The sequence below is a fragment of the Mesoplodon mirus genome, assembly GCF_964341445.2.
Source record: "Mesoplodon mirus genome assembly, chromosome: 12".
NCBI lineage: Eukaryota > Metazoa > Chordata > Mammalia > Artiodactyla > Ziphiidae > Mesoplodon > Mesoplodon mirus.
Genome location: NC_138988.1, coordinates 3,358,180 through 3,381,747, shown reverse-complemented (window position 1 = coordinate 3,381,747; position 23,568 = coordinate 3,358,180). Strand labels below are relative to the sequence as shown.

Sequence of the window (23,568 nt, the reverse complement as noted above, 5' to 3'; positions counted from 1 at the left end):
TGCTGGGCCCGTGGCTCCCGTGTCCTTCAGGCCACCTCCTCACATCTAAAATCAACCCTCCAGCCCCAGCAGTGCCTCTCCCATCACTCTGCTTTATTGTCTGCACTTGCGCCTGTGATGTCTCAAATGATACATTTGTTTACTTCTGGTCTGCCTCTTCCACCAGCTCCGAGAGCAGGACGTTGTCCTTGTCTCTCATTGTATCCACGGTGCGCACCCTGGTGCCTGGCACAGAGATCTGTGGAATGGGAATGAAGGCAAGAATAGTGGTTTTCAGGGAACGTGTATGATTTTCTTTTTTTTTTTTTTCCGGCTGTGCCATGCGGTTGTAGGATCTTAGTTCCCCAGACTGCGAGATTTTGGTTCCCCCAACCAGGGATCGAACCCGAGCCTCCAGCAGTGAAAGAGCGGAGTCCTAACCACTGGACCGCCAGGGAAGTCCCCACGTGTGTGTAATTTAGAAAAGCAATTCAGAAGTAATAGCCCTGGGGAGGGGGCTGTTAACTAGAGTCAGGCACGCCTTGTTTCCAATCTAGCGCTGCCATTCACCAGCTGGTGACTGTGGGAAAACACCTTTGCGCCCCTGAGCCTCGATTTCTTCAGCTGAAACTTGAGTCCAACCGCCCCCTAGCTCACTGGACTGGGGTGTCTCTCACAGGAAAGGATCAGGACCTCTGGTCAGCCTGGACGCTGTCCCCGGGAGCGAGGCGGAGCTGCACCGCCCGTCGCGCCCGCCAGGTGTCGCCGCGAGAGCGCACTGAACAGCCGGCTGCGCCCGGAGCCTTACGGCTACTCGGGCGCCCCACGTCTGGGTTGCGTGCGGGGCATCCAGGCCTCAGCCCGACTCCGACTTTCCTCTAGGAGCGGGACTCCAGAGGAGGCTGTCTCACCTGGGCACCCACCTGCCTCCCAGCCTCGAATAGACGGGGGCGGGGAGGAGTAGTCTAAGTCAGTCGTCCCCGCACCACCAGTAGCCCTGCGTAAGGGGGCGCCCTCCCCTGAAGTTGGGCTGGAAGCCAAGGGAGGGAGGAACCTGGGTGCGCCCTAACACCCCACAGCTCCGAGCGCTCGGCCGGGCCGCGGGGACGGGGACGCAGGCCAGGGCGAGAGGGTTCTCGGCTGAGCCCCGATTCCCGCCAACCTGAGGGCAGTCCCTGAGCCTCCGCTCGCCCCGCAAATTACGAGTTAGCGTCGGGTGGAGCCCCTCCGGACTCCCACTGCCCCGGACCAGCTCCGCGCCCCGGAGCCGGGAGGGGGCGCCGCGGGAGCGCGTGGGGCAAGCGCGAGCGCGCTTGGAGCAGGCGGCCCTGTCCCGCGGGCGCGGGGGCGCGGGGCGGGCGCTCCGGGGAGGCGGGTGGGGGAGGGGCGGGGGAGGGACGGGAGAAAGGAGGGAAGGAGGGAGGGGCGGGGGCGGGAGGCTGCAGCGCCCCCGCACTCTCCGCGCCTCGCACACTTGCACCGGCCGCTCGCGCGCAGCCCGGCGTCGCCCCGTGCCGCGCTCGCTCCTCCCTCCCTCCTCCCGCTCCGTGGCTCCCGCGCTCCCGGCGAGGCTCAGGCGCCGAGCGCGCGGACGGGCGCACGACAGACGGCCCCGGGAAGCCTCGGCCCGCGCCTCCCGGGCGGGCTATGTTGATTGCCCCGCCAGGGCCGGCCCGCGGGATCAGCACAGCCCGGCCCGCGGCCCCGGAGGCCAGCGGGGACTATGAACCGGAAAGCGCGGCGCTGCCTGGGCCACCTCTTTCTCAGCCTGGGCATGGTCTACCTCCGGATCGGGTAAGGGCCGCTCGCACCTCCTGCACGCGCGTCCCGGCAAAGTTGGCGTGGCTTGGGGAGGGGTTGCGCCGCCCGCGAGCCGCCGCCGGTCGCCAACTTCCTTGGCTCCTCAGAGACGCCGGGTGGGCGCGGTGCGGGAGCGGTGGGCGCACAAAGGCCCCCCTTGGGCGGGAGCCCCAGGGGCGCGCACAGCTCCAGAGACACGGGCAAGGGGACCGGCCGTTCTGAGAACGCCTGAGGCTGGAAGCCCCCCAAACCAAGGACAGCCAATAGGGACGCTCCAGCTTGGGGGACTCTGAAGAGGGCTAGCCGCTGCAAAGGTCAGCGTCTCCCAAGGACCCTTCAGACCAGGGCATGGGAACAGCAGGTCCAGCGGGAACACCCAGCCAGGACCACAGCCGCTCGCAGGGAGCTCAGCCCCCAGAGCCCGAAAGGAACTCTGTACACAGAGGCGCGGGCACAGCCGCTCCTAGTACAGGGCAGTCCCCGGGCGGCAGGCGGGGCCGGTCCATGAACTGGGAACAGGTACCCGGAGGGAGGGACGTTCGCTGGCAAAAACACAAACCGCTCCTCAGAGCCTTGGCACCACCCGGTTCCCAAGGACCCTCAGACTCCCGGAGCCCCATCCCAGGCGAAGGGGACAGCGCCAACCACCCTAACAGACGCACACAAAGGTAGAACTAGAGATGGCCCGAGACACCCAGGGAGACAAGCTCGCAGAGCCAGCGCCAGAGAGAGGCGGGGCACCCCGCCCCCTAAAACTGGGCACCCGACGCGGCCGGCTCGCCCGCGGAGCAGCCCTCCCTGCCTCACACCAGCCTTTCTAGGAGGTGGGGCCGGGGCGGCGCGCTGGCTGGAAGGTGGGAGGGGGCGGCTCGGGACGCGTCTTGGAGCTGCATTTGCGCGGCCAGTCACCCTTTGTACTTCGGAGATAATGCGCGTGAAGCACAGGAGGTGGGGGCGGGGGCTTTAGGGATGGGTAGAGGTTCTGACGCTCAAGGGCCACCTTGGCAGGTTTCACGCAACCTGCTCCCCCAGCTCCGCTCGGGGAGAGGTCGGACTGCAGGGGCTGCGGCGATGGTGTGTGTGTGTGGTGGATCCTTTGTGTTTTGTCACTACCACTCCCCCGCTTCCCCACCCCGCGGCTCTGACGTGGGGATTTCTTAAGTTGACCGGCCGTGGCGGCCAGCAGGTGCGCACAGAGCGGACCAAGCGGCTGCCAGCTCTGACCGCGGGCCGAGACGCGACCGCGGGCGGAGAGGCGGCTGCGAGGCTCGCGCGCTGCCTGCCTGCCGGTGTGTTTTAAGTGTTATTGATTCGCCCGCATCTGGGTGGCTTTTCTTTTTTTTCCCCCCTGCTTTAATCTTCATCTTGGCCCGCGCCCCGCCGTCCCGCGCGCATCCAGCATCCAGGAAGCCGGTCGGGCTGATTGGCGCTGGCCGCGTGCGGCTTTATCTCCTTTTTAATTAGAAACGGGGCGGAGGGACCCGGGAGGGGAGAGAGAAAGGGAAAACAACAGAAAATAACCTCCCCTGGCCGCCCCGCCCGCCCGACCTCCCGCCGGCGGCGCCGAGACCTCATAGTCCCCGCAGGGGCCCAGCTGCCCGGAGGGAGGGCGCCGGCCTTCCGCCGCGCTGCCGCCCTTTGGGGTGGGGAGAGGGCCAGGTCGGGAGGAGTTGCAGGGTGGTTTGGGGCCAGGCCCTGCTGCTGCTCTCTGCACCTCGGGTTATCCATCTGTAAAATGGGCATGGGAGGCCTTTCGGTTCCTCGGATGGATGGCAGGGCACCTGTGGTGTTCTTATTTTATTTGGATGGTTTAAGTGACTCAAGCACTAGCCTTTTTGTAACAATCAGATGCAATAATAACTACCACAGCAGCTCATTTATTGAGTACTCACTGTGTGCCTGACACCTTCGGGGCACTTCCCATGTTTTGACACATTTAATTTTTCAGCAGCCCTACGAGGTGAGGTCTAGTTAATATCCTCATTTTAGCTATGGGAAAACTGAAGTACAGAGAGGGTATGTAACTTGCCCAAGGTCACACAGCTACTAGGTGAAGAAGCTTAGATGGCACCCTAGACCTGAGCTCTTAGCTGCGAGACTATGGTGCCTGTGCATTTTTTACCCCAATATATAGTTTCACTCTCTGCCGGTGTAGGGATTTCCTGGTGGTCAACTAGGTGTCGAGAGGTTCCTCCTGACTTGTGGCCAGAGCATCTCCACTTGACCTCCTCTTTCTGTGCTGCGTCTTCCTGAAACATTTAAAATATCCTAGCTCCGTGTTAGACTCTCTTTGAGTGGCTGAGACGAATGACGGAGAGCTCTTGCTAGGGTCCTGTTTTAGAACCATCACCTGCTAGCCTCCAGGCCTCAACCTCGGTGAGCCTTGGTTCTCAGCTACGCAAAGTGGAGATGTGAAATGGAGATGGTGATTCTTGCCCTATAGGGCTGTTTAGAAAGGCCGAGTGGTCTAGAGTTCGTGGTAGCACCTCCCATACTGTATTTGCATATAACAGGGCTGCTGCAGAAGTTCCCGGATGCATTCAAGGCATAACTAGGGGCACCTGCTGTGTAATAGGCGCTCACCCTGAGTGACATTTTTGAAGCTCCACAATCCATTTAGCGAGCCAGCAGACAGCCTCCCTGTCCTCAAGGAGCTGATGGTCTAATGAGAAAGACAGCTGATAAACAAGCAAGCACACAGGTTAAAAACAAACACATACATTAAAACATTTCAGAAGACCATGAGTAATCAAGAATATTGAGTAAACAAGACAGAGATTGTGATGGAAAGTTAGGAGGGATGGGGTGGAGAGGCAGGTTCCCTTAGGTGGGATGGTCAGGGAGGTGACCCTTGAGGTCACTTGGATGGTGGCAAGAAGCCAACCGTGTGAAGGTCAGGGGGTGAGAGGGCTTCCAGGGAGAGGGACCAGCAAGGATCGAGGGCCTGAGGCAGGAAGAGGGCTGGTGTGTGGCGGCAGCGGCAGTTATGTGCTTCGAGCGGAGTGGGGTCACCTCAGCTCTTGTGGTGTTGGTCAGGGGACCCTCGCCTTGAGAAATCCCAATTCCAGAACAACTTCCCACAGCTGAGCCTGGACTGGAAAGACGAGGCACTTAGCCCAGCTGTTGACCATGGCCCATGTAAATGGGAGCTCATTATTATAACCAGAGTGAGGCCTTCTCTTTCAAAGGATGCTTGATGACCTTTAAAGGATTGTACAAAAGGAAGCTCCAGACAAGTGGGCCATCTTTGTGTAAAGGGAGGGCTAGCTGCATTGTCAGGGCTACCATTGGAGCCTCTTTGGGGTTATCTTGCTATTAGGAAATGGGCCCACCCTCAGGCCAGATACCCACGAGTCACACTGACGCCTCTCTTTCCCTTGTACCCTTCCCCAGCCCTCCCATCGGCTCCACCTCATCCATCAGTGAGCTGGGTCACCGCCATCTGCGGCCACCAAGGCCAAGCCACCTCTGGCCTGCCCACTCTCCCTGCTCTTGTTCTGGAGCCCTGCAATCCTCTCCCCCCTGGGGCTGGAGGCATGGGATCCTGTCAGTAACCTGCTTCCAGCCCTTCGGTGCTTCTTGATGTACCGAGAAAGATCAGCCCTGAGCCATCCCCTCTCCTCAGACCCCCCCCACTGAGCCCTGGTTCTGCATTGGGTTCTGTGGGTTCTTTCTGTTCCTTAGCGATCCCAAGCTTGTTCCCTTCCCAGGACTTTGCATCTTCTGTTCCTTCTGCCCAGAATACTCTTCCCCAGACCTTCCCATGGCTGGTTCCTGACCATTCAGGTCTCTGCTGCACTGTTACCTCCTCAGGGAGGCCCTCCTTGACCACTCATGCTAAAGCGGCCCCTCTCCCTTCCCTCCCAGACCCACCACTACTTGTTATCACAGCATCTTCATTTATTTTCTTTGCAGTGCATGTCACTGAATGTTGTGTTGTGTTCATTTGAGACATTTGCATGCTCTCCCTCCATAGCCCCTCGAAGGCAGGGCCTTGCCTGTCTCCCAGCATGGTGCCTGGGAGCCTGGTGCCCTGCTAGGTGCCTAGTACGTACCTGTGAATGCTCTGGGAAGACAGGAACCTCGCTGCGATAGTCATAAGTGTCCTCTAGGCCAGTTATGCCGGGAGTGGGATACACATATTCCATTGGCATGCAGGAAGGAAATACTACAACTTTTATTCACAGTTGCTTTTTAAAGATTTTTAAAAAATAAAACATATACATACATTATGTTGTACACACATAACATGTCTGAACAGTTTTTTTTCTTTAATCAACATCTGTGCACCCATCCCCCTTTCAGAGGCAAATGCTACGTGAAACTTGGTGGTTACCTTTGCAGTTTTACCACCCAGAGATGACCCCTAAACAGTGCAGTTCCATTTTGCATGATTTTAAACTTCATCTCAATTGAATTCTCCCATAGATGCAAAGGCAACTGGCTTAGTTCATTTGACAGTATGTTTGTGACACGCATCACCTTTCTTTGTGTCTAAAAAAGAAATTAAGCCTCACTAATATTGAATATACACATGGTACAAGTACCGATGGGTATTATAAATGAGTTAACATGGGTTGGGGGTGCAGTATGAAAAAAGTTGAGAGACCCGTGCTGGGAGCAGTAGCAGGGGGAGGGCAGGGCTGGATGCCTAGGGAGGGCCTGTAGGTGTGCCCCCCACCTTGCTGGCCTAACGCTCCGTCTCTCTGTGTCCCCTGCTCCAGTGGCTTCTCCTCGGTGGTAGCTCTGGGCGCGAGCATCATCTGTAACAAGATCCCAGGCCTGGCTCCCAGACAGCGGGCGATCTGCCAGAGCCGGCCCGACGCCATCATCGTCATAGGAGAAGGCTCGCAAATGGGCCTGGACGAGTGTCAGTTTCAGTTCCGCAATGGCCGCTGGAACTGCTCGGCACTGGGGGAGCGCACCGTCTTCGGAAAGGAGCTCAAAGTGGGTATGTGCTCACCCAGACACCCCAAGCGGGGTCTTGTAAACTATGGGGAGACCAAAATGTCTCGGGAGTGCTCTGGGACCCCGTTCTCTGCCACGGGCTGGAACGCCCTAGATATGGGATCCTGCAGGTGCCACAACTTGAATTTAGGTCTGCTGATGAGGGTCAGCTCTCCGATTGGAATCCACCACCAACTGTTCCCAGTAGAGTTGCAAACCAGCAGCCAGTGGTCCAAATGCTAACTGGTTGATACAGCACCGATACCGTTTTTTAAATTGAAGCCCAAATTTCAAAACTATCTGTTTCACCTAAAAATATGAACTTCTGGCTCCTTTTGAAAAATAGGCAGATCTACGGATAGCTTACACCTGTGCCCACTTAGTTAATAATGGGCTGCAGCTGAGAACACAGCACCCTTTAGGTGGAGCCTGGGCAGCCCATTCACTGCCACAGTCCCCACCCTTCTGCATTGCCACGCAATCCCCTTATATGACTTGCCTGGCCGCTGTGGGCATTTGAATTTCCAACCCGTTTTATGGGAATGGTGTGTCGTGCAGATATACACATACAGACACGCACACAGAGTGTTGGGCCACACATTTGGTTTCCAAAGCAATTGTGAGAAAAGCCTGGTGGAAAGGGCACGGGAACAATGTTGGTTGCCAGGAGGTCCCGGTCGATGTGGGGAAGGCCATGTTGTGTGTCTTCTCGCTTGTGTGCGTCTGGACTGGGGGGCCGGGAACCCTGCAGCTTCACTGCTGAATCGAGCAGTGAACTTCCCTGAAAGTTGGGTCAGCCTCAGGTCCCTCCCCAGCCTGCTCGACTGCTCACAGGGCACCCCTGGGTTCTCTGTCTCCTTCAGCCCCGACATCAGCAAATCCAGTTCATGTTGAAAAGATCCACCCCAAGTCTGGCCACTGCTCCATGCCCTCACTCGCTCCCCCTCGGGTCACGCAGGTGGCACCTCCCAGCCTCCGTCTGCCCCCGGCCATCCTGCAAACCCTCCTGTGGGCAGGGTTGTTCTTTGTAAATGGAAATCAGATCCTGTCGTTTCCCCGCTTAACCTCCTTGGGAGGCTCCCCCTTCCCTCAGAATGAAATCCCAGCTGCTCACTGGTCCGCCGCTGCCTCTGTCGTCATCCGCTCCCATCTTCCTGTTCCCCTTGCCCACCCAGCCTCATCCTGTTTCCCAAGCACACGGCATTGGGTCCTGCTTGGGGGCCTCGGCTTCACGCATTCCTCCCATCTCCCACCATCCTGCGCACCTTCCCTTGTGGTCGCTATGGTTTTCCTGCCTTCTCCTGCTCACACCCATGCCCCCTGTTTCTGGGACCCAGGCCTGGGCTCTGGCATTATTTTGAGCTGTGTCTTTGTTGACATATGAGATGTTACATATGGGGAAACTAAGGCTCAGGGGGACTTGCCCAAGGTCAGCAAAAAGTGAGTGGCAGGGTCTCCTAGGACTGGGCTGATCCCAGTATCACTCGCAGTCTTGGAGTAGCTAGCCCGTTGGCATTGTAATAACGCCTGCCAGGGTGCAACAGGAGGGCTCCAGTGCAGGGAGCCCTGGGATGAAGGAGTCCCAGCTGTCCAGAAGCCCCCAGCTGCCCAGAGTTGTAGGACTGAGGGATCCGTTGCACCCTGAGGCGGGGGAATACTGCCAGTATGCACCACCAGTTTGTTTATTTATTTATTTATTTAAAAAATTTTTTTATTTTAATTTATTTAATTAATTAATTTATTTTTGGCTGCGTTGGGACTTTGTTACTGTGCATGGGCTTTCTCTAGTTGCGGCGAGTGGGGGCTACTTGTCGTTTCAGTGCATGGGCTTCTCGTTGTCGTGGCTTCTCTTGTTGCAGAGCACGGGCTCTAGGCACGCGGGCTTCAGTAGTTGTGGCTCGTGGGCTCAGTAGTTGTGGCTCGTAGGCTCAGTAGTTGTGGCTCGTGGGCTCTAGAGAGCAGGCTCAGTAGTTGTGGCGCTCGGGCTTAGCTGCTCCACGGCATGTGGAATCTTCCCAGACCAGGGCTCGAACCCGTGTCCCCTGCATTGGCAGGTGGATTCTTAACCACTGCGCCACCAAGGAAGCCCCCACCAGTTTATAATACCAGTATACACTGAGCAGGAGCAGAGGCCTGGGGCAAGGAGCATTCTTTGAGAGGAGGACTTGGGTAGGATAGCCTCAGGGGATTTAAGCAAACAGAGGCGCCAAGAAAACCCCTGGGATTGCATGCTAGAGCAGCAGGCCTGCGGGACCTGGAAGGGAGTGGGAGCCAGAGCCTGGAGGTGTGTGGGGTCAGGGCTCGCAGTTTCGATTTCTAGGTGGTAGGAGATATTGGGGAACTTTGAGCAGGGGCATGACTGCCACAGTAAGGTTGCACCATATGAAATTGCCACAAGTCAGTGGTTTTAGGCCCACAAAATAGCAACATTATATGATTCAATCTAATGGGAATTCTGGAAGAGTCACTAAAGAGTGGGTACAGAATTCATTCATTCACTCACTCATGCGTTCAGCAAAAATTTCTTGAGTGCTCTCTGTGGCTGGAGGCTGCCCTTTCAGCCTCTGTGGTCAGGGAAGGCCTCTGGATTTGTGAGGGAGGTGTCTGAGGGAAGACAAAGGGGACGGCAGGTGCAAAGGCCCTGAGGCAGGAATGTGCTTGGTGGTTTGACAGACAGCACGGAGGCCGGTGTGGCTGGAGTACAGAGAGACTCAGAGGTCAGAGAAGGAGCCAGGAGGCAGACATTGTGGCACCTGTCAGGTCAAGTCCGGGGTTTGGATTTTCCTCTGGTGAGTGGAGGGGCAAGTGTGGGAGTGAGGAGTCTGGTCCAGTCTTTCAGGCAGGAGGTGGCCAAGTGGTAGCAGTGGAGACCCGCTTTGGCCGTGAGCTGCCAGGATAGAGAGAGACTGAAAATCTGGAGGCTGGTTAGGAAGGAGTTACCCTGGTCTGGGCTTCTCAGGTGGTGGCAGTGGGAGCAGAGGAAGGGGAGGTCAAGATGAGATCCCTGCGAGTCTGAGGAGTCACTTGCCCTCTGAGCCTTGGCTTCCTCATGTGTAAACAGGCATCCTGCTCCAGGACAGCAAGAAGCAAGCCTCAGATTTATGCTTTCCAGGCTCTTCAACACTGCTCTGCCCTCATGGGATTGCCTCTTTCTGGGAATGACCAGCCAACTGGGGCAGCCTTGTAGGGGTGAGGGATCAGGAGTGTAGTCTTTGGGCACTCTGGCAATCAAGTCCACACTCTGGACGCAGGACACATCGCTGGCCTTTGCAGAGACTTCCCAGAAGCTCCACCCCACACTTCTGCCTACTTCCCATTGGCCAGGACCTAGTCACATGACACACCTAGCTGCAAGGGAAGCTGGGAAATGTAGTCTTTTTTTTATTTTTTTTTATTCCGAGCGGCTGTAAAATAAGCTAAGGGTCTGTGACGGAGCAGGAAGGAGGAGATTGACATTGGGGGGCGGGCAGCAGCCCTTCACGGGTTCTGCATCCCGTGCTGAGACCCAAAGGCCCACCCTTCTCTGCCTCCTCACACCCAGTCTGGTCCCCGCTCTGCCTATGTTTCTGTCTCCCCTCCTGAGTGTTCTGGATTTTACTGTTTAGATCTGAGGAGAGGGCCCCAGGGCAGGACCACGCAAGGCCCTCGTGGATGCTAGAAACCGAAACCCAATTCAAGCTGCCTCAGGCGGGAAGGGGAATTGTGCATCCTCGGGAACTGAAGGTCGGGGTGCCGACTTGGGGAGCCCTGGGACGTGAGCTGGCATCAGCTCCTTCTGGGGCAGAAAGGTGTCTGTCAGGGGGGTCAACCTCCAGGCTCAGGTCCTGCAGGAAAGAGCCTGACCTTTCTGTGGCAGCGCCTGCGAGAGCCCTGGAGCTCACTCTGATTGGATCTGGGGCCTGACTTCTGGGCGTGTGTCCATCCCAAACCATCACCGGGACCACTGACAATAGGGCTGTTGTTGTCCAGGCCTGGGAGCCACACCTGCACCAGCTCCCAGGGAGGGGGACTATTTGTGGGGCTTTCAGGGAGCTCGGGCGGCCGGAATGAGGACCGACTGCAGGCTGGGCGACTTCCACACACAGTCCTGGGGGCTGAAGTCCAAGATCAAGGTGCTGGCAGGGTTGGCTTCTTCTGAGGCCCCTATGCTTGGTGTGTAGAGGGTCGCCTTCTTCCTGTGTCTGCATTTGGTCTTTCCTCTGTGCACGTGCCCTGATGTCTCTGTGTGTCCTCATCTCCTCTTCTAACGGCGCCAGTCAGGTTGGAAGAGGGCTTACCCGAATGGCCTCATTTTAACTCAATCACCTCTTTAAAGGTCATACCTCCAAATACAGACACATTCTGACATAGTGAGGGTTAGGACTGGGCATATGAATTCTGGGAGAGGGGACACAATTCAGCCCATAACAAGCAGCCAGAGAGCAGCATGGTCTGCACTTTAGGGAAAAGCATATGGCGTGTGGTGGGTGCTCGGAGGTGAGATTCCCAGGTGGAAAGCGCAGATTGGACCAGTGGAGATGGCCTTGGTCTGGGTCTTGAAGGGTGGGAAGAATTTCACGGGTCAGTGGATGGGATCCCAGGCAGAGGGAACATCAGGGCAAAGACGATGTGTCGTGTGATTGCTAAGGGGACGGGGAGCGGGGGTCTGCAGCCTCAGGTGAGGTGACAGCCCGGCTCTCGGGGGTCTTAAATGCCAGGGCTTATGTGACCCCACGACAAGTTTATCAACGGCTAACCAGGCTCAGTGTGGCCCTCGGGGACCCAAGAAGGCGTTCACCCCACTCCAGGTTTTTCCTTTTCTTAAATACAACAAGGAACTCCCCCTTGAATCCACCACCAGCTTGACAATTAGAATAAGGACCGGTAGCTTGCACCCCTGTGAACATCCCTCAGGCAACTCCTGCTTCCGCCTGCCAAGTCACACTTTCTCTATCCTGAATCTTGATGTCTAATTTATCCTGCTGATCTGTTCCCCAGAAGTACATTATTTAGTTGGAGTTGTGTTTAATTTTACAGAGGAAACGCATCACCCTATAGGCAGTCTTCTGGAATTTACTTCTTTCCTCTCACTACTAACAAAGCTCACCTGTGTTGTTCCTCTTAGCTGTTGTTGATTCATTTCAGCTGTGGTGAATAGACCCCATCTGTGCACCCATGCCTTGGTTGAGGGGCGTCTGGGTTGTCTCTGAGCACCTGCTGTCACAGTGCCACCGTGGGCCTCCCTGTGCGCGTCTCCCGGGGCCCACGTGTGTGCTTCTCTGGGGTATATGCTGAGGAATGGAATTGCTGGTCGCAGGGTATGAGGATGGCCTTGATTTCTGCAGTGACCGTGCCACGTGCCACTCCTCCAGCCGGCAGTGTTGACCTACGGCCTCGCTAACACACGGGATTGCCCAGACGGCTTCATTTTTGCCTGGGGGATGGGTGTAAAATGCTTTGTCACTGTCCTCTTGATTTACATTTCCCTGAGAAGTCGTGTGGTTGAAGTCCCTTCCTATGTTTACTGGCCGTGCAGGTTGACTCTTCTGTGAGTTGCCTGTTCGTGCTTGTTGGCTGTTTTTCCATCCGGTTGTGTGTGGTCGTGTCACACGTAGAAGAGTGAGGGCTGCATCAGGCAGGACCCCAGGGAGGGTGGGTCACATGAGGCTCCACACCCCTGTCTTTCATCTTTTCGTGGAGGATCGGTGGGTGAGGGCCAGGAGCAGAGGCAGCCCTTCCTCATCCATCACCTCGTGGGTCTTCTCCATCCCCGAAAGGAGGCATGTCCACCTACAGCTCAGCTCAGCACCACGTGGAGGCTGACCAAGTCACCTGGGTGTTCTGTGGCAAGACTGAGATGGCCGGCGAGTTCCCTGCTGCTGGAGGGGTTCTTGTTTGTGTGGTCGTGCCAGACGTGAGATTCTTGAGGCCGCCGCGTGTTGGACAACCCCGTTTTGTTGGTGGGCCCTGAGGCTGCCACACGAGCACCGGCATCCGAGTCACGCAGCCCACCTTGTCAGGTAGCAGCAGCATTCACAGGACGCAGGACCCCAGCACCTGGTAGCTTAGGGCCCTAAAAGGATGTCCCGTCACCCTTCCAGGAGGCCCGCGCGCCTGCCTCCTATGCAGAGGAACTCAAGGACCTGGGGATGCTCCAGAGTTTATTCCTGGTGCAGCAGGACAGGAAGATATGGAGTACAAAGGGGAGAAGCTATTGGTCCCATTTCTAACCTGAGCTCATCCTTTTGATTCTACAAAGTGTATCCGCCTGTCTGTCCACTTCTCACCACCTCCCCCATCACCCCGTGGTGCAAATCTCCATCTTCAGGGAGTTGTCACCCAACTCCATCAGCCCCCTAATGTACCCCCCCAACCACGTGGCACCCAGCAAAGAGTCTCCCCATGGTCGCTGTGACCACAGTGTCTCCCTGTGTAAAACCCTTCCTCTCGCTCTGAGAATAAAATGCCAACAGGTCCCCTGGTGCTTTGCTGACCTCCATGACCTGCATCCCGACCCCCTCTCCACCCCAGCTCTGCCACCCTCTTCCCACCCTCACACGTGACAAGCCCTTCCCACCTCAGGGCCTTTGGCCCAGCTGGTCTCTCTGCCTGGATGCTCTCCCGTCCTTCCACCCTCGGCTCACATGGCAGCCGCTCACCAGGACCGCCTGTGTAGTGTAGACCATCCATTCTCCAGCTACCCCTCACCTTCCATGTTTTTCTCCTCATCACTTACTACTCCAGGGCACATTCTCCATTTATTTGCTCATTTGTGCCACCCAGAATAACAGTTCAGCCCTGCAGTTACCTGCCGGTTCTCTTCCCAGCTTCCCCATTGCCTGGCTGTGGACCAGGACCAAACGACAATGATAATATACCCATCTTGCAGGTGTGGGCAGCTGAGATTACTTACACCCCACGAGGCACCCAGGACGTGCTCCATAAATCACAGCTATGTTATACCTGTGTCTCTCCAGCCAGAAGGGCTCAGTGGATGTGGTGCACCCCTGGGTACTGGTGCAGACCCCCGCCCTAGCTCCTTCTGGAGCCGAGGTCAGAGCAGAATGGCCACAGAGAGAAGCTGCTGAGTGATGGTGGGTAACCTGCACACCCCAGCATTATGCAGGCCTCCACCCAGATGCCACCTCCTCCAGGAGGCCTCCTTTGACCATCTGGCCGAGACAGCCTCCCCCGTAGGTCATGCTGTGCTGTTGTCTTTATAGCACTTACCACTTCCAGAAGTGACTTTGCATACTTTTGCAAGGCTGTGTGTGTCTGCCATCGGTCACTGGCTGTGGGGAAGTCCATGGAGCCCGGACCTGTCAGTCGTCTTCTCTCTGTGACCCCCAGCACCTGGCCCATGGCCTGGCACACAGCAGATGCTCAGGAAACACATGGAGAGATGCTCGCCCCCCTGGCAGGCCAGCTCCTCTCTACCCTACACGCCCAGCTGCTCTGAGCCCTCCAGGGTCTTCTTAGTCTTCTGGCCCCAGGTCTGGGTGCACCGCAGACATGGGAAGCACTGTATTCTCTTTGTTGAGTGAATGCTTTTCATTTCTGACCCAAAATACAAGACTGATCATTCATTCCTGCATGTGATCATTTCGATCCATGTTAGGCCAGCGTTCTGTTAGCTCTCCTCCCACATTTGCATTGGCTTCAAATGGGATCAAATGTTGACTAGGTCAAGGCCTAGGGGAGATCCCCCCTCCATGGGGTGACTCAAGAGGACCTGTTCCCCAGTCTGTTCAGGGGACTGGTGTCTACCCCTCCCCACCCCCACCCGCTGCTCTGGGGTAAAAAGGAGGGCTCCCTGGATGTTAAATTTGGGAACTCAGCATGCTATACTCCCTGCTTGAGAGAGAGCCAGTGCATTAAAGGCTCTGAAAAGTCCTGCAGACAAGAGAACAGCTTGAGGAGGCTTCCCTGGAGGTCCACGTTCCTCTGACCTCAGACTCACTGGCCATCTGGTGGAGCTGCTCTTCCAAGGCACCCACACCAGGAAACACTGCTCTGGAGACCCTCACAGATTGGCCATGCTTGTACTTTGGCTTTTGGACTAACCAGGAATCCACCAAAAGTGTATTCACCCACCCCCAAGTCCGACATCCTTCCACAAGGGCACAGCGGAGGCACGTTCCAGTATCTGATATGGACGTGGACGATGAGATCTATACGAGTCAGCATCACTCTGTAAAGTCCCTGAAATCAGCCCCAAAATTCAGAATACCTGCTTTTCTGTACAAATACAGGAAAACATTCACGTGTGTGTATAATGTATATACAGTAATGCACCAAATATATAGAATGAAGATGCACCCTATCCAAAGTATTCATACACTATTTTTTTTAGTTCAATTTTTTTTTAAGATTCCACATATACATGAGATCATACAGTATTTGTCTTTCTGTGTCTGGCTTATCTCACTTAGCGTAATGCCCTCAAGGTCCATCCATGTTGTCACAAATGACAGGATTTCCTTTTTTATGGGTGAATAATATTCCATTGTATGTATATACATATATATACGCATATGCGTGTGTGTGTGTGTGTGTGTGTGTGTGTGTGTGTATCACATCTTCTTTCTCCATTCATCTGTCGATGGGCTCAGGTTGTTTCCATGTCCTGGCTATTGTGAATACTGCTGTGGTGAACATGAGGATGAAAATATATTTTTGAGTTAGCATTTTCATTTCCTTTGGCTAACTACCCAGAAGTAGAATTGCTGTATGCTAGTTCTATTTTTAATTTTTTGAGAACTCTCCATATTCTTTTCCCATAAAGGCTGCACCGACTTACATTCCCACACATACAGTATGTTAAATTTACTTTTCCCTGGGTGCATTTGGTTGAATTCATGTAAGTTAAGTGCTCATGGGACACCCTCCTGCCACCCACAGTATGTCCACCCATTCATTCATTGGTCCCACAGATGTTTACTAGAATCTTCAGCGTGGTAAAAGGCTGATGAATCAGCCAAAGGGTCTGCCCTCGGGGCTCTCACCGTCTGTTGGGGATAGACAGCAGAGTCGGGGCTGCATGTGCTCTGAGGGGTCTGGTAGAAGAGCAGAGGGCACCGGCCGGGTGGCACTGGATTGGAACGTGGAAGGCTGCCTGCAGGGTCACCTAAAATGGGCCGCCACAGCCCAGGAGAGGAAGGGTGTGGTGGGGATGGGCAGCCGCAGCAGGCTTGCAGGTGTGACCCAGCCAGAGCCGGGGATCCAGAGTGATCCGGGCACTGGCTCCAGGCTGGGGGGCAGGGAGGGCAGAAAGAGGCTGGAGAGAGCAGTGGAGATAAACCCATCCCACAGGGTTTGCCCGGGAGGGGAGCTGTCCGAAGAATCTCTCTCCCTTGTCTCCGGGGAGAGACAGGATGTGGGAAGATGATCAAATTCTTAGCACATATAGAAATTTGCTATGAGGCCAGCATTATTATCAACAAAGAAATGGTGATTTCCTGATGTGCGCTCCTGGGGACGGCTGCATTCTTTTTCAAATACTCACGACCTCCTGTTTGGTACTCCCCTGTGGAATTTTTCCAGGGAAGGGCACAGATGACCTAGGATTCAGGCCCTAGGGGCCACCCTCCTCTGTCTACCAACCGGGGAACTTGGATGCCTTTCCGGGCTTCTGCTCCTGCCCCGTTTCACCGCTTCTCCTCCCGGGTGGTCACTTCAGCAGCTCGCCCCTCTCCCTCGGGTGACCGGCTGGGCCCAGGATCCCGGGTCTGAGAATCCGTATGCCTCGCACAGTGGCTCCGTCTTTTCACCCGTCTCGGGCGGGGTGGGTGGATGGAGCACATGTCTGGTGAGCTGATGACTGCTTGGAGGGATGATTTGAAGACCCTTCCGGTGAGAGAGACAGAAGCAAGGGGCAGGCCAGCTCCACTTTCTCTCTGCCATTTCTTAACAATGCGCCATCTTGCCAGAGCAAAAGACCTATTCTTTCCCTATTCTTGCTTAGAACGCAGCTAACAAAGGACTTTTTGTCTCGCGTGCATTTTTTTTTTTTTTTGCAAGCCTCAGTTCATCCTGGGTTTTAGCTCTCCTGACACGATTCTTTGAGATGAGTCTTTTGTTAGAACGTTCTCTTGCCAGCTTTCTTATGGTCGACAGACACACACACACTCCCACGCCTTTACATGCACAGTCATTCATTCATTCAACTGTCGAGGCTTCGCACATGAATAATCTGGGTCCTCACAACCTTGTGGGGAGAGACTGATCTTGCAATTCAACACAGAGTAAGGATGGCGACGGTGCTGAGTCAAAAGCCGAGGAGGGGATGTCAGGAAGGCCCTCGGAGAGGGGACCCCGAGCTGCGTCTTGATGGAGACAGTTAACCAACGCCACGCCTAGTAAGAGCTGCTGCGTACTGATCCCTTCCACGTGTGGTCTTGGCTTGGTGGCTGGTGCCTTGGCTTGTTTCATCTTCCTAATGACTTTAGGAGGCAGGTGCTTTATTATTCCCATTTTACAAAGGAGGAAACCGAGGCCTTGAGAGGTCCGTCAACTCACCCCTGGTCCTTCCCCCCGGGGAAGTGGAGCCAGGATGTCAACCCAGCTTGACTGGCCCCCCAGGGCCCTGCTCTGAAACCACTGAGCTACATGGCCTCTCACCAAGCCCGTGGGAGAGGAAGGGCATTTGCCGACTGCGGGAGCAGCATGTGGAAAGGCTTGGAGGCAGGACGGCTTGGAGGAAGGAAGGAATGCCGTGAGCATTTTTTTTTTGTAAAAAAATTTTTTTTTATTAAATCAGAAAAAGAAAGATGGAGTTTACATGATATCAGTCCATCCTATGACTCCTTTGACTTACATTTTAATACACGCCTGGTCCTATTTACTCCTCTGTACAAGTATTAAAAAAAACTCAGGTATTTGAATAATCTTCTGTAAGTTGGCTGTTGACCCTTGGCGGGTGGCAGCGGTGCGCTCTGGCCTTCCTTGCTGGGAAGAGATGCTTGGCTAGAACGGAGGTGGGAGAGGAGGGCGGGGCTGGGAGACCAGAGTCGTCTCTGTGGGCCTGTTCCGTCAGCCAGGCCCCGCCCAGACACGTGCCCCCTGCAGCCCCCGTTCTTCTGTGTCTTCATCCAGAGGCCCCCCAGCTCCTGTGCTCCAAGACAGCCAGATGTGGCGTTCTGAGCCCAGAAGGGCTGTGAGTGTCATGCCATGGGGCTGGCAGAGGCAACCTTTTTCCGTCTGTGTATTTTCCAAATCATCATATATTTCAGCTGGTGTCACTGCAGATTGCTCACCCTCTGACCCGTTGGCTTTAAATAGCAAAATAGAAAAAAATACAATGCACTTTGTGGTTTCCAGTAAGATACTGTAAATACACCCAGATAATATTCCGGTGCAAACCATTTGCAGTGGCTGTACAGGGCGGTGGAATGGAATCTTTCAGGCAGGCTTGGACATCAGTTTATTTCCTCTGTACCCGCCGGGGTCGTTATGGAGCTGGAATGCGGGGAGGGCGTCAGCCGGGCTCCCCGGGTTCATCTCAGTGATAACAGCGGTCTTTACTAAGCACCTTCTGGGGAACGGGGCCTCTCTGTACACAGAGGTTTCGTTTCGTCTTCAGGGCAGCTTGGCAGTGTCCTCCTGGTGGATCCCATTTCACAGGTGGGGAAGCTGAGGCCGGGGAGCCAGCATCCTTGCTCAGGGTCACCCCGCCCTGAGTAAGAAGCAGGGCGGAGGGACTAATAGGCTCCATCTTACCCAAGTTCTGAGCTGAGGCCGCCTGAGCTTCTGCGTGGAAAGTTACCTGGAGATGCAGGTGGATTGAGAGTGAAAGAAGCCGTGGTGGAGGTGAGGGCAGGACTCCACGCTGGGAGCCAGGAGACCCTGGTCCTAATCCCCCAGGTCTCGCTGCTGAGTCACTGATGAGCCTGGGCAAGTTTCCCGGCCTCTGTGAACCTCTTGTTCCAGGATGAACTCACGGGCCTTATGTCTGTGGCTTTGGGAGACTTTTCTCTGGTTCCGGGCACAGAGGGCCCTGTGCCGGGGCAGGATGGTAGGGCTGGCAGGACCTGCCTCTGCCCCAACAGCCTCACTTCCTCCCACCCCCGTGGGCTCACCTGCTCCCGCCACTGCCCAGGCCGGGTCAGGGCCACCGCGGGGACTGCCCGTCAGCCGGGAGCCCCCTTTCCCCTCAGAGAGCCTCATGGCTGGCTCCTCCCGGCTCAAAAGTCCCCACCCCAGGTGGTCCCTGCTCCCGTCACCGCCCTGTCCTGCGTCTGCAGAGTCCTCGGCTGCTGCTGAGTGAGTGGTATGATCTTGCTCTCTGTCCTCTCAGAAGCCAAGGCCAGGTCTGAATCCCTCCTCTCAGTTTCCCCAGCCCCCAGCACAGTGCCTGGCACATAGTAGGTGCTCAAGCAATATCTGTTGAGTGAAGGAACAGGGCACGTGGCTCGGTCAGGGGGGCCGAGGAGAGGCAAGGTGTGATGGAGGTTCTTCCTCTGCTCGTGCACAGGAGGGAGAGGTGGGTGGTCAAGGCAGCAGGGGGCTAGGTCGGTTCTTGGAGGGGCAAGGGTCAGTGATGGGCAGTAAGCCAAGCCCAGTGTCCGCTGCTTACTGGCCCCACGTGGAAGAGTCGGGGAAGAGCCTGGGCTAGGAGTCAGTAGGAGTGGGGTGGGTGTTGTACCCTTAAGGCAGGAGAGAGGGTCAGACTGTGGAGCCAGGCTGACCGGGGTTGAATCCTGGTCAGAGTACACGCCTCTCTGGGCCTCAGTTTCCACATCTGTAAAATGGAGATAAAAATGCTCCACACCTCATAGTGTTGTTGCCAGAATGAAGCGAATTGATCTGTATTGAGTGCTTAGGAAAGAGACTGGCAAGTAGTGAGCATTTTATGACTTTGCTTTTCTTCTTATGAACCGTGTGCCATTGGGACCATCACCTCATTCTGTTTCTGCAGCAATAAGACACACCTTAGAACCGCTCTTGAAGACAGCCAGTAAGAGACAAATAGACAGCTTCGGGAAATTGCCCAACTGGAGGGGCTTCCCCAGGCTGACAGTGGGGTTGTCCCGGGAGCTCCAAGCGTGGTCAGGGTTGGGGGTGTCCTCCGCAGTGGTTGGAGGCCTGTGACCCCTAGGTTTGCATCCTGGCTCTGTCTCTGTAAGTCACCTCCTCGAGCCTCAGTTGCCCACAGATACAATGAGGAACTGCTGCTTACCTGGGGTGGGCGAAGGAGGCATGGATGGATGGAGGTTGAGGTAGCCTCTCATGCAAGGCATCTGTGATGGTTAGATTCTGGGCTGCTCGCCTACCTTCTTTCTGCCATCAAACCCTGTTCTCAGGAGGCCATCCCATTTGAATGCGTCCTATAAATTATTTATTGATGTTTTAACCGGTAACAGTCGAATGGCAGAAATCAAGGCATTTTGATCAGGGTTGCTGCCTTAAGGCAAAGGAATCTCTCTCAGCCGTGGGCTTTGCCACACAGCGAGGAGCTGGAAGGGTGGTTGGACCAGGGGTTGAGGGAGGACGCTGCCAGCTTGGGCCTGGAAGCCCAGTTCTGGCTGGTTTCTGGCTTGGCGGCCTCAGTGAATCAGTTTACTTCTCAGAACCCTGGTTTCCTCATCGGTAACACTGTGGAGAATGGTGGCCACCGAACGGGGCTGTTGGGGATCACCCGCAGGGGTGGGTCTGGCACATGGCAGGTGCTTAACAAAGGTTACTTTCCTTCGCCCTCTCCCTGCACCGAAAAGCCCCGAAACCTCAGGCTGTGGGCAGACTCTGTCCTGACGCCCTGGGGAAGGCCATGCCGAACGGGTGGGGCCCATCGCTGCTCTGCACCTGCCTGGTCAGAGCCTCTCTGAACCTCAGTCAGCTGGTTTCCCTATAAATAGGTGACCACAACACTTTCCCAAAGCGCCTAGCGCGGAGCCTGGCCAGTAATAAGCACTAAATGAAGCTCACCTGGTTTTTGGCCACTGCTTGGAGCATTCATTCATTCATTCATTCATTTATCCATCCATCTATTCATCTAACAGATATGTACTGAGCACCTCCTACATGTCAGGCCCTGGGGACACGAAGGGCACATGACAAAGCGCTGCCTTCAAGGACATTATGCTGTAGGGGCAGCAGGAGTGGTGGCTGTGGTGTGAGGAACAGACGACAAACAAGTCTAAAATGGCAGGAGGGCCGTGGAGAAAGCTGAAGCGGGGGAGCTTCTCTCTGTACCTCTCAGGGGGCCTGTAATTCCATCCATTGTAATTATTATAATACTCACTACCGTTTATTCATGCACTGGTCCCAGGGCTCACAGATACCTGGGACCCCCACCCGCTGGGTGCCAGCTGGGTGAGATTCACAGATACAGACATGGAGGATCAGAGAGGCCCAGTGACTTGCCCAGGGTCACCCAGCTTCTGGTGGGGTGGGGTTGGCTGTGAGGTCTGCTCATTCATTCATCCGTCACACACTATCGTGGGGGCTGTAAACAGCGGGAGACAGACAGACATGGGCCCTGCTCCCTCGGGACCCCCCAAGTCTGGCTGGGCAGCCGGAGGCTGGGTCAGCCCCCCACACTGGCCTCTGTGTGAGGCTATCGTGTCCTTCAGTGCATCATGGAGCTCAACGAGGCAAAACGGACTCGGTAGCAGCAGTGGCTAGTGTTTACGGAACACGTACCCCACGCCAGGCACTGTGATTCAGTCCACTCACCAGCCCGTGATGCTGTTAAGCCCACTTCATGGAGGAAGCAACAGAGGCTTAGACAGGTTGACAGGCCTGACATTAGTTACACGGCCAGCCCACTGCCCAGGGCAGCTTTCCTGGTGGTCAGTGAGGAGGGGGAAGTATGGGGACTGGGCAGTCCTAGTGTAACACTGGTGGGCAAGGCCCAGGTCAAGGTCAATGGCAGGAGTCAGCAGTGACCCTTTAGCATCTGGAAGCATTGGACTGCAAGAGCCAGAACCTGGGTCCCGGGGAGCTCAGAAGGTAAGAATAACGGTCCCTCTGTTTCTCGGGGGCCATGGGTGCAGAGGTGAGGGCCAGCTTGGTGGGGAGGGAAGGCCGTGGCCCATGATGGACTTCACTCTGGTCTAGGAGTGCACCTTGGACTCAGGGGAGTTGTGTGTGTGCAGGGTGCAGCCGCCCTGCTCCCACCCACCTTGGGATGTGCTGGGGGATCCCGGGCAGGAGCAGAAGCCACCTGCATTGCATGCGCTGCTCAGAGGGCTCAGAGATACCTGGGACCTCCACCTGCTGCGTGGTAGAACCCCACACACTTGTCCCCAGCCCCACCCCCCAGGGAAGAGCCTGGGGGAAGGGCAAGTCTCAGGTGGCAGGCCAGGCTCCGACCCTTCCTCAATTTGCCGCTCTGTTCTGAGTCTGATAAAGGGGATACAGTTTCCCTTTAGCTGCCGGAGGCGTCCAGTGAGGCCGCTGCACTTTGCAGTCATTTGCTCCCCGGAGAAAGTTCTTGGTCTGAACAGGGTGTCCAGAGGCCACGACTGCAGCTCAGCGCTGCTGCCCACCAGTTGGGTGGCCTGGGTGAACCAGACTTTTCTCTTGGCCTCAGTTTCTTCAACAAACGATAACTCCTACTCCTTACCTCACAGCCTTCTTATAAGGGACCGTTATTACCATCGTCAATAGAAATCGTAATAAATCTAATATTTGGGGTCACTTGTCTCATGCCAGACCCTTTGCTAAATGCTTTACCTTTGTTAATTCCTTCTAGTTCTCTCGACCTCCCTAATTAAAGTGAGTGGTTGTCATCCTATTTTGTAGAGGAGGAACTGGAGCACAGAGCAGTTAGGTGACTCACCCAAGGTCACACAGCTAGAAAGTGGTGGAACAGAGATTTCCTCCCCCCATCTTATTCTCTGTATACTCTGCATCTGATGGTTCTTTCTCTGATGTCTGTGAGGGTCCAATCTCACTGTCGCCTGGTTCCTCCAGTGTATACTTTTCTCATGGGTTTGATCCTCAGTAGTGTGAGCTGGTGCCTGAAGACTGAGGCTCAGGCGGAGGAGGAAATGGTCCAAGTCACGGTCAGTCAGTGGCAGAGCTGGGATTGAATCCGGGCGTATGGGCTCCAGCACCCCTGTATTAACAGGGCCGCCGTGGAATGTCAGGGCCAGGCGTCGGCACAGTGAAGCCATCGGTCCAGCAGGTGGACAGGTCTACGTGTCTGCAGGGTGGGGAAGCGGTGGCCGGGGGTCAGTGTGGAGGTTGCTGGCCTCCTAGCAGCCTGGGTGAGGGGCTGTGAAGTGAAGGAGGGACGGGTGAGAAGGTCCACCTGAGTCGAGGTGACGGCGTCCTGAGACACTTCTCCATCCCCGGGGCCTCTTCCTCCAGGGTGCTTCCCTGACCCCCACCCACCCTGGCTCCAAGAGCGAAAGCGCTGAGTGCCCACACTAGGCACGGGGTCTGGGTTCATCTCCATCCCGGCAGGAGGTGCCGCTCTGGGACCCAGGGAGGCCAGGAGGCTGGGTGGCAGGGCGTATCTGCACCAGGCCTAAGTGACTGCCCCCCACTCGTGCACCCCAGCTACTCAGGACCCTTCCACCCCACTCAACAGCCCAGCACCGCCCTTGTAGATTCTTAACATGTGGCTCCCAGCCCCCCAGCAGGGCCGTCTCCACTTCCATGTAGCTGGGAAGCCCTGTGGGGAAGTGACACCTCAGCAGCTCCCCAGGCCCCCAACTGACCCTTTGCTGTCCTGTCCCTCCTGCCTGCCCGCGAGCAGTCCCTCTCCCCTCCCCCAGCCCTTGTCCCCTGTGTCAGTCAGAGTCCTGAGGATGAAGGTCCTAGCTTTCTCTGGAGATGCTCACAGTCGAGTGAGGGGGCCACGGGGGTCCACACCTCTAAACAGCAGGTGACACAGCACCGACAGCAAGGCCACGA

The 23,568-nt window shown here is 56.0% G+C and overlaps 1 protein-coding gene across 1 annotated transcript in view; it reads left to right on the top strand.

Moving 5' to 3' along the window:
• Window positions 1-1,566: 1,566 nt before the first annotated feature.
• The window catches only part of WNT7A (Wnt family member 7A), a 71,252-nt gene continuing 49,250 nt past the window's right edge, over window positions 1,567-23,568 (top strand). The window contains exons 1-2 of the mRNA XM_082639783.1: window positions 1,567-1,773; window positions 6,504-6,730. Coding sequence (XP_082495909.1) covers window positions 1,703-1,773; window positions 6,504-6,730 — 298 coding nt within the window. The 5' untranslated portion in view covers window positions 1,567-1,702. The remainder of the gene's footprint in view (window positions 1,774-6,503; window positions 6,731-23,568) is intronic.